A 9,827-nucleotide genomic window follows, 5' to 3' on the forward strand; every position below is an offset into this window, starting at 1 on the left:
CATTCTGCCTCTTGTTTGTTATGTTAAAATTGTGTCAAAACATGAAGGGGACAATTTTTAATTAATTCTATTTTGGAGTACGGATTTAACCATGTCAAAATGTGGAAAAAGTGAAGCACTGTGATACTCTCTGATGATGAGAGTATCACAGTATGAAATCAACTTCAATTTGGACCCTGGCAACCATTAAAGTTGATAAAATTTAGCCTGTGGGATTCTTAAAAATAGTGTTGTTTGATGTACACCGCCCCCCAAATTGGTGGGGGCCCTAAAAGAGAGGAAAGTGGCTGGTATACATGAGAGGGACACTGTGGTCGTTGCAGTAGACAGACAGACAAGACAGAACCAGACAGGGTTTTGCCTTTTGGTTGATTCCACAAGCCGCACGCCTAAATTATCAACTACTCTACACTGGAATGTATCATGCTTGCTTTAGATAGTTTATGAACATTTTACACTTGTCTGTAAGAGTAAAAACAACAACTTGAATTGAGGTCTACCAAGGTTGGACACATACCAAAAGTGTGAGCAGCAGGCTACTTCCTAGTTTATTGGAGGGTGATGGGACCAAACCATTTGTGGGGCGGGAGATACCATTGTACGGAAGAGGATTAGGGCCAATGAAGAAAAAAAAATAAGGTTGGCAAGATTCTCACTTTAATCTCAGAATTCTGATTTTAAAGTGAGAATTCTGACCATTGCATCTTAAAAAACTGTTTCCGAAAAAAAACCTTTCCTTAAACTTTGTTGGGATATGTCAGAGGGTCAAGAAAAAATGAGAAGCTGCTTCCATTGCAAGCACAGGAAAGGACAGCACTGTTTCAAATGAATTCAACTCCACTTTTCCTGACTGAGATCAGCATACCATGGCAACCATTAAGGATGTACATTTCCACCTTGTACTGTATATTTAACCAAACCACATAACTTTGCCTTGCAAAACTCTGCTAGCTTAACGCAAAACTTTATTTTATTTTTTAAATTTTGTTTCGGTTTGGGTTGTTTTTTTTTGGGAGGGGGCATGGTAGGGGGAGTTCAATTTTATTCGAATACTAATTTAATTTTAGTCTGGTGGTGCCTTTGAGATATGAGTTTAGGTCATTCAGTGACCACGCTTGTATCTCAAAACACTTCTCAAGTCTCATCTTTCACTATTAAAATGAATGGGAATGCAATGAATCTGTTCCAGCCCCACCAAAAAAAAAAAAAAAACCTCGTATGAAACACAAAAACATAACTTGTAATGCAAGCAAAAAGTGTAACTGTATCTAATATTTTGTCCTTCCTTGTTCTACTTCTGTGAGGTTTATTTTGCCTTCCACTGCCCATCCATCCATCCATTTTCCGAACCGCTTGATCCTCACTAGGGTCGCGGGGGGTGCTGGAGCCTATCCCAGCCGTCTTCGGGCAGTAGGCGGGGACACCCTGAATCAGTTGCCAGCCAATCGCAGTGAAATCAATTTGAATTGCTCGTGGCCTGATGTTGTAAAGTTTTCTGTCGCCCTCTAGTGGTAGGCTTCTGAAACGCTCTCATATTTCAGATTTTTGCTTGGACAATATCTCAAGCCAAAAATTGGCCAAGCAACAACTTGTATCTTGAAAAACTCTGACATCAAGGCCTTTGTATCGCAAGACAATGTCTTTTTTATTGAGTTTTTGGATGTAAAACAGGTGCCTTAGTTCAATAAACATTTTACTCGGGTGGACATAATCATTCTAGGCTGGTGAACATGTTTTCAGAATGCTTTGCTGGAAAGCTACGCGTCTGCATGTGTGGGGCAGACGAAGCGTCGAGCTTAGCGGTAACACAAGCAAGATGGCCACACGTGTAGCCAAAAGCGGCATAAGCAGAAATATGATGTGTAAAGCACGCCCAGCTTTTTGTGGCCGTCACAAAGCCTGAAGCGGAGGAAGTGGCTGGTGCTCAGGGAACATAGGCACGTAGCTGTGGGTGGATATAAACATGTCGGATGCGTTTCCTGCAATTTTCAAAAACACATTTTATGGTGGAGGTGGGTTTTTTTTGTATTTATTCATGTCACGCAAACACAATACCGATATGACAGTGCAGAGAGCAACCTCAGGCACTGTAAACAAATATTTGCGCGCAAACACTGTAATTTATGACTATTGCTTGGTTCTCTAAGTGAGTCGACTATTGCAGAATGCGTCTGCATAATTGTGTTCGTCTTCCTTCAAAATAAGATACGCCGCAAATAAAAAATGCATGAAAAATACGACTCACAATCGCGCATACTGTATTGTGCAGAGTGGGCTTGGCATGTGGGAATCTACCGTTGAGATAAATCCGTATTTTAAGTTGGACTCCTCTTGGACTTTAGAAAGTCATCAGCTCCTCTTCTGTCTCCTGGCTGGGCCTTTTCCCCTTCCCAAAGACGTTTGTTTTGTTTTTTTTTACTAGTTTTGCTAGCTCCTGCGTTTCATTTTAGCGGTAACCTATCACGAGACCTCGAAGCGAGCCAAGAGTGACGTACTGTAAACGGATGTAGCGCAGAATCCGGTCATTTTTCAAGATAAAACACATTTCGGATTCAAAATAACAAACGGAAGTTATTCTTTCTTTCTGTGCGTCCCGGTACCAAATGACCCACAGACCGTGACCGGTTCGCGGCCTGGGGGTTAACCACTGCCCTATAACATAGGATGCAGCTGACTCACAATTAGCAGCTGCAACACTGTAGTGAAGACAAAACTGGTTGGCTGGATTTAAGGGACCTCAAAAACGAAAATGAACCGAGAGTGCCAATTCACACTTTCCTTTATTATTCAGTGCTCACAGAAAGTCAACACCTAAATACCATGTTGTAGCCAATGTTACATTCAATCCTTATGTACAAAAGAAGAAGAAGAAAAAAAAAGATGTCCTACCTAAAATGTACTAATCTAGAGATGAAGTGTTATATAATCATCACAGCTTGGTCAGTTTTTTTGTTTGTTTTGTTTTTGCTTAAAACATCTGGCAGTTTTATTCAGTCTTACAAATGGTGGGAAAAAAAACAAGAAAACAGTCATTTACAATGGGTTAAAAATGTCATTTAGGTACATTTCAGTCATAAAACCAGCAATATCAAAGTCTATACAACGTGCATTACTACGGTTTGGAAATGGCAGACTCTAAAACGGCAGAAGAAGTGATGAGCACCTATGTTATTGTTAAGATTGTTTGGTTGCTAAATCTAGTTCCACGGAGAAGGGAATGCTTGTGGTCCACGCGATAGCTGAAATACGACGACGTTTTGCTTTGTTTTAAGACTCTGCTAAGGGCTGTCCTCCCTTTTTTTCTTTGTTAGTTTCGCTGCACAAGACTTGCACAGCTGTAGCTGCTACATCCAATTAGCCCAGCACCAAATACTTGAATTAAATATGTCACCATGATGTAGAAAAAAAAGAATTCAAGCTCACAGTCGCACGTTCACCCACGAATGCAAGCACAGGGCCAGGGAAGATCCTCCCACAACCTACATTGCAGTCATTATGGATGAGATGTTAAAAAAAAAAAAAAATGAAAAAAACCAGACAAACAATTATAAAGAAAAACAAAATCCCTGGTTTCAGACAAGTCCTCGCATTCTTTCAGATGGGCTCCATGGGCCTCCTTCATTTCGGCGTGTTTTTCAGTAGAATTATTCAGCGGGGGCCACTGGACTGGGGGTTACGGCGGCCTCGGGTTCAGCTGGTGAAGAAGCTTCAGCTGGTTTCTCCTCCTTGGCCACCTCGTCGGCTTTGGGCTCCTCAGGTGTGGCCACTTCTTTGGCCTCCTCCTTTGCCTCTTCGGCCTTCTCCTCCTCCTCCTCCACCGTTGCCGCTGCTGCCGCCGCCCCTTCCTCCTGTGCTGGTGCCTTCTCGACTTCCGCGTTCTCTCCCTCCACCTTCTCCTCCTCTTCGGACTCTTTCTTGGTCTTCTTGAAGGAGAACCCGCTCAGCTTGAAGGAAGGCTTCTTGAAGGAGAAGCGTTTCTTCTTCTGCTTGCCGTCCTCGGTGGTTTCCTCGGGTTTGGCAGCAGCCTCGCCGTTAGTGGCGGCAGCGGCGGCCTCGGGCTCCTTCTCAGCTTCCTCCGGCTTGTCACCATCCTCCTTGGGCGCCTCCTCGGTGGGGGTGCTGCCGTTAGCCTGGACGTCGGTCTTGTTGGCCTCCTCGGTTGCCGGAGAGGCGTCGCCATTGGTTTTGGCGTGGCCATTCTCCTGAGAGAACAAAGTGTGAAACTTCAAATGGCTGACAAAAGAAAGTTGATAGGAAGCAAGCCCCATGGTGTCTGCTGAAAATCATTATGTAATTGAAGTCCACACAAAAAAAAAAGCCCTAGTCACCAGGATTTGCTGCTATACTACAGCAGTTTGACACATCGGTGAATCATCATCGATGTGAGAAAAGTCTGATGACACATTTTTTATTTTGTTAATTGAAATTTTACAAATCCAAAGTATTAAAGGTATCGGTTCTTGGTATCAGTGAGTACTTAAAGAGTGACTACTCTCACTGTTATCAGTCTGAAATTAAGTGGTATCAAACATCCCTAAAATTCATCCAAAATAATTTTAGGTAATTGATCAAAAATGGACCCAATCTGCGGCATTTCAATCTCCAAATAAACAGTAAATATTCTCTGATTTCTGTAGCACTCCACGAAAGCCATCCAAATAAAGATATTTGCAAACATTTGCTTATATTTTGGAAAACAATGATCAACATTTTCCACATTCTCTGAAGTTACGGACCAAACAAGTATCCAAGTCATGAATTCCGTTGCAAACTCAAAATATGTCATGTTTTTCAAAAAAGGCATGGAAATGTCTTTTTATAATTTGATTCACCACCAAAATAATCAACAGATCAATCGATTATTAAAATACTCGGTAGTTGCAGCCCCAGTTGTATTTTTCCAATTGCACGGCATGGCAGTAGTGGAGTGATTTCTCTATTTTGGGGCCAGTTTTACCAATACTGATCCTTATAATTATGATAGATGCCTTATTAATCACCTAACACTGGTGGTAACTGATACACACTTACGTTGATGTCGAACTGCTGTGAGCACCGAGATATCCGTTTCAGTGTTTGTATGGATTGGAAATTAATACCAATGTTGGTGTGGACATCGATCAAATCCAATGCCTAATGTAAATATAAATACAGAATGCTCGCATGGGTAGACATCAATGCTCAAAAAGTATTTAAAAACGCACATTTAATTTGATCATTTTGTCCAAATTGACAAAGAATGTCCTTTGTTGAACCAATTAATTATCCAAAGGAAGTTGTGTGTTGTCATCAAAGAATTTAAAAGGTCAGAAACTTTCATTCAAATTCAACAACACATGGCATCCACCCGAATAATTGCCAAATATCGTTATCGGCACCGTATCTCGCACCGCTTGCGAATCGAATTCAAACGCCATTTATTTGGACCAATTGGAAAAAAGCTAGTAAAGACCGAGCACATCTGTTGCTAGGAGAGTGACGACAGATCCCGGAGTCTAGACCAGTTTCACTTGTAGTACCGCCTCGGCGCCTCTAGGAGGAGATGGTGCGCTTTGGACGTACTAGAGGCCCGACAAAATAACGTTTTTAAGCCTCCTTGTCCTCATATTAATCATCATGCAAATCTTATCTAATAAAGAAATGATAAAAATCTACACTCTGGTGGGTTGTGGGTGCTTATGGGGCAGTATTTAGGCAATTTTTTGGAGCGGGTGGGAGACAAAACGTGGCTCTCCTCCTTGAATCTGGCAACAAAGGCGTGGCGTGGATGAAAAAAATGGCTATGCCACCAGCTACAAGACCCCACGCAGAGAATTTTAAACAATATAATGCGTTCAAAAATGCTCGTGGTTTAAAAAAAAACACGAGGCCCTCGTGGGATGGGATTCATTAAAAATGCAATTAAGATGATAATGCTTTAATTTATTAAAATGAATAAAGCATATGTTCCCAATAAGTGATCGTCGGCTTATACAGTATAGTATTTTAAAACACGAGTAGCGTTCAAATGGCTGGGGAGGGGGGGGAAAGTGGGAAAATAGGCAACGTGGTGGCCACTTTCTCCTGGATGCCGGTGAGCCGAGGATAGAAACACGCCATTGACGCAACACATTGCCCCAGTCGCAATTAACACTTTAAATAATTTACAATGAAGATTACCTGGCCATTAGTCTTGGCCGCAGCCTCGCCGGGCTTCTCCGCCGCGGCTTCCTCCTTTCCGGCGTTTTTGGAGATTTGTGCTCCCATGCTCGTTCAACAAAGGGAAACCGAGCGATGAAATGAATGAACAAAGACCGCGGACGTTTTTTTCCTCCCTCGCGAAACAATCAAAACGCGGCGACTTCCTTCTCCGAGCGAGGCAATAAAGGGCAAGCGCACGGAGGTTTTTAGCCGGTAAAACGTGTTTGAAATACGGGAGAACAATTGCAAACGAAATCTCGTTTTTCCTCTCTCGCTCTATCCCTCTCTCTCCACCTTTTTTTGTGGGTCGTGTGGAGTTTGAGAAGCGGAGAAATTGGCCTCGCCGCGAATGAGATGCGCCGGAGTACAACGCCCAAATCGGCACATGAATGGACGTCCGGATGGTGACGTCACGCTCGGCCAATCACAAAGTGGGTAGACGAGCGCGCGCGGGGGGGCCATCTTGAAGCCGGCCTGAGAGGACAATAGGAGGGACAACAACATGGCCACACTCATACAAACTTCATGGCCACTTCACTTCCGAGTGTGGACATTTGTTCGAGATTTTGTTTGTATGTTTGTTGTTCATAAAACAACATATATAACACGTGAGGGGAAAAGGCATGGTTTTCATCCATATAGTCAGTAGTCATACAATACAATCAAGGTTGAGGCCTAATCTACGACTTCTACTACAATACAAGCCTTTGAGGTATCTATTCAAATGAAAATGTTTTATATTAGTTAAACAAAGAAGAACAATAGCTAGATAGCTGCAATATAACACTTCCACTCAGTTATTCCTGAAGTGGAGGACAAATGTCAAATAATCCATGCACAAATTACAGAATCATGCACTTGTTGTAGCTGTCCTGGGACAAGATGTTACTAGCTGTAGTGAATGTGATTCCAAAATGAACTCATTACCTTGTTAGGCTGACCATGGGTAGAATTAATACAATACAATATGTATTTATTTGTGTAGCGCTTTCATAAGGTATGTTCTCATTTTTATGCATGTTTTTTTCAATGTTTTCAGCTGTATGGAACGTGTCACTCAAATCAAGATGTTTTCATCCCGATTAACAGAGGTCAGGCCAACAGTCTTTAATAAACACATTTTTGTTGCATAACAGTGGGTTCCACAGATGGCAAGAAGTATTTTACAAAGCAAGTATTTTCTTGAAAACGTTACCTCATGCCTCCGGACCTTTTCAGAAACTTTTGGGTAACATCATCACGAATGTCTGTTCTTATTCAATTTTGACAGATCATTTGTGATCACACAATAATTCTGTCTCAGATGACTTGTTTTAGATCAGTGTTGAAAGACAATCTTAAAGTGGCGCTTTGTGTTGAGATTATCAGAGCACACCACACAGAGTACGACTAGAACTGTTAAATGCCTGATTTTTAAAAATCTTTATTTGTGTGCTACGTAACAGATAAAGAATCTTTTAAGGTTTGACAAATCCTTATGTTTGTGGCAAAGCCCTACTCATTTTTTTTTTTCGAGGAAATGACTCTTTTTCTATTAAGGCCTATGCATGTAGCTTAGTTTGTTATCGGCCAGTAGCATAGCGGCAAACACAGCTAGCACTCCAGAGCAAAATCTCTTAACTTTAGCATTGAAATGCAACCTTGACTCATATCTAAATCTGAATTGAATATCAGATCATAAACTTTCAGAGAAGTATTTGTGGTTACTGGTTAGGATACCTTTTTCTTTTCTTTTTTAAATATCAAGGGCCATTTCAGTTCTCCTAAAGTCCTGCACTAATGATAAATGCAAGACATATGCTCACTACTTGCCTCTTCTTGCATAATAGCATCTTATCTGCTTGTTGCAGCTGGAGATTCCCGGTGACCCACATCTAATGAGTTCACATTGCTGCCTGACCCAGCCAGCCCTCAGCACTTGGACTCCACCGGCAGCAGCAGCTACCATCACTACGTGACCCACATCTCCATGGTAACAAGTCCAAAATGGCACCCGGCACATAGAGGGCTCGCAGAGGAGTGAGAGTGAGTTCACGCAGACAAACGGCACAGGATTAGGGTGACTTTCTGCACCCGCCCTCCCGTGTCACTCTACCGGCGAAGTAGGCCATACTTCATTGTTTTCCTATCGAGATGACATGCAAAGCTGCCATTTTCACGCCACACTGCCATATGAATATGTAAACTCTGAGGGAGGGGGTGGGGGGGGGGGGGGTACAAAGCTAGTCGAGATTGGGATGTTAGACACCCAGACTGCTGATTCACATCTACGTGAATTTTGTGTGCGTGCCTGCAAGATGAGTCTTAGGCACGCTATTACCTTAAAAAACCCCTCACAAGCCAAGCACAAAATCATGTTTTTTAAGTAGATATAGCAGATTTATATGACTACTTTCTTCATTCATCCAAAAAGATGCTTTATAGAATCAGTCAATGCACATTTAACAACCTAAATTAAAGATGTTTCTTCAAATATAAAGGTGAAATAAATACATATAAATTGTAACAGCTTACGACATTCACAAGCAAAATATGGAAAACGAACATAGCTTACAAAAATGACCAGAACGTACAGTGACACCATTTAAACACATTTAAAGAAAACTTTTTTTAATTTAAAAGCAAAGTAAAGAAATAAAAAGAGGTTTCTAAAATATCTTTAAAATATATTTTGAAATGTTATGAAGACCTAAATCAAAGGCACGGGCAAAACTAAGACTATGGATAAAGTGCCGTCATGGAGAGAATCATCATACTACGTATAATGTTGATAGTGACGCACTAATAATATACTCTATGCATTTATATTTATTAATGTAAACCTTATAAACATTCCCATAGTTAAAGAAATTGCATCATCATGGCCACGCAACCATGTTACATACTACTCAGAATGTATTCCGATGCCGACAACAATGGTGATGTAGAGGTAAATAAAGTTTCTACAAAATGTTTTAAAATGGAAAGTATTTTGGAAATTTTGGTGTGATTATGACGTTGCTAGCAACTAAATAAATTGTATAAAACAAGCATGCTATTACAGTCGGGGTTCCTTTAAATATCATCCAAACCTTCTAAACACAAAACAGCAGCTATTCAAATGAATTGAATGATTGAATGAATCAATGACTGAATAAATAAATCAACTAGAACAGACCATTTGCCAACTTCACCCAGGATTCAAGTCAAGTCAAGTACAACTTTATTGTCAAATGCGCTGTATGTGAAATTTCTTCCCATTAACCAGACAAGACAACAAGAGCAGCCGCTGCGGGTGCCCGCGCTGCCATCAAAAGAACAGTTAACATAAAATAACAAAATAATACGACACAACACATAAAACACAAACAGTCGTGCATTCAGTCACCACAAACCAGGGGAGAGGAGGGGAAGGGAAAGAACGGAAGGAGGGATTTGCTTCCCTTTGTAGCACTCGATTGCCCGAATTTACTGTCGGTCAAAACCTACACTCCAAAGCACAATTTACGCTAGCCAACTGTAGACTGAGCTGTTTTTAAAGTAAAAGCACAGCTCGTCACGCGAGTTCTTTTCAGACCTTAAACATGAACTTAGTTGTGTCCATTTTCGCTTAATATTTTGTCCAATTTTCGAATAGTATTGGTAATATTGTTGTGTTTTTTAAAGCC

At 41.2% G+C, this 9,827-nt stretch overlaps 1 protein-coding gene across 1 annotated transcript; it reads right to left on the reverse strand.

The window, feature by feature from the left end:
* Window positions 1-2,761: 2,761 nt before the first annotated feature.
* On the reverse strand, window positions 2,762-6,546 carry marcksb (myristoylated alanine-rich protein kinase C substrate b). Its single transcript, XM_086128155.1, has 2 exons — window positions 6,160-6,546; window positions 2,762-4,202 (listed from the first exon to the last, which is right to left on the reverse strand). Exons 1-2 carry the CDS (start codon window positions 6,244-6,246, stop codon window positions 3,645-3,647), a joined length of 645 nt encoding a protein of 214 aa, XP_085984281.1. The 5' UTR covers window positions 6,247-6,546; the 3' UTR covers window positions 2,762-3,644.
* Window positions 6,547-9,827: the final 3,281 nt, after the last annotated feature.

This window comes from Hippocampus guttulatus, chromosome 13 (assembly GCF_054856545.1).
Source record: "Hippocampus guttulatus isolate MCC_2025c chromosome 13, RoL_Hgut_1.0, whole genome shotgun sequence".
NCBI lineage: Eukaryota > Metazoa > Chordata > Actinopteri > Syngnathiformes > Syngnathidae > Hippocampus > Hippocampus guttulatus.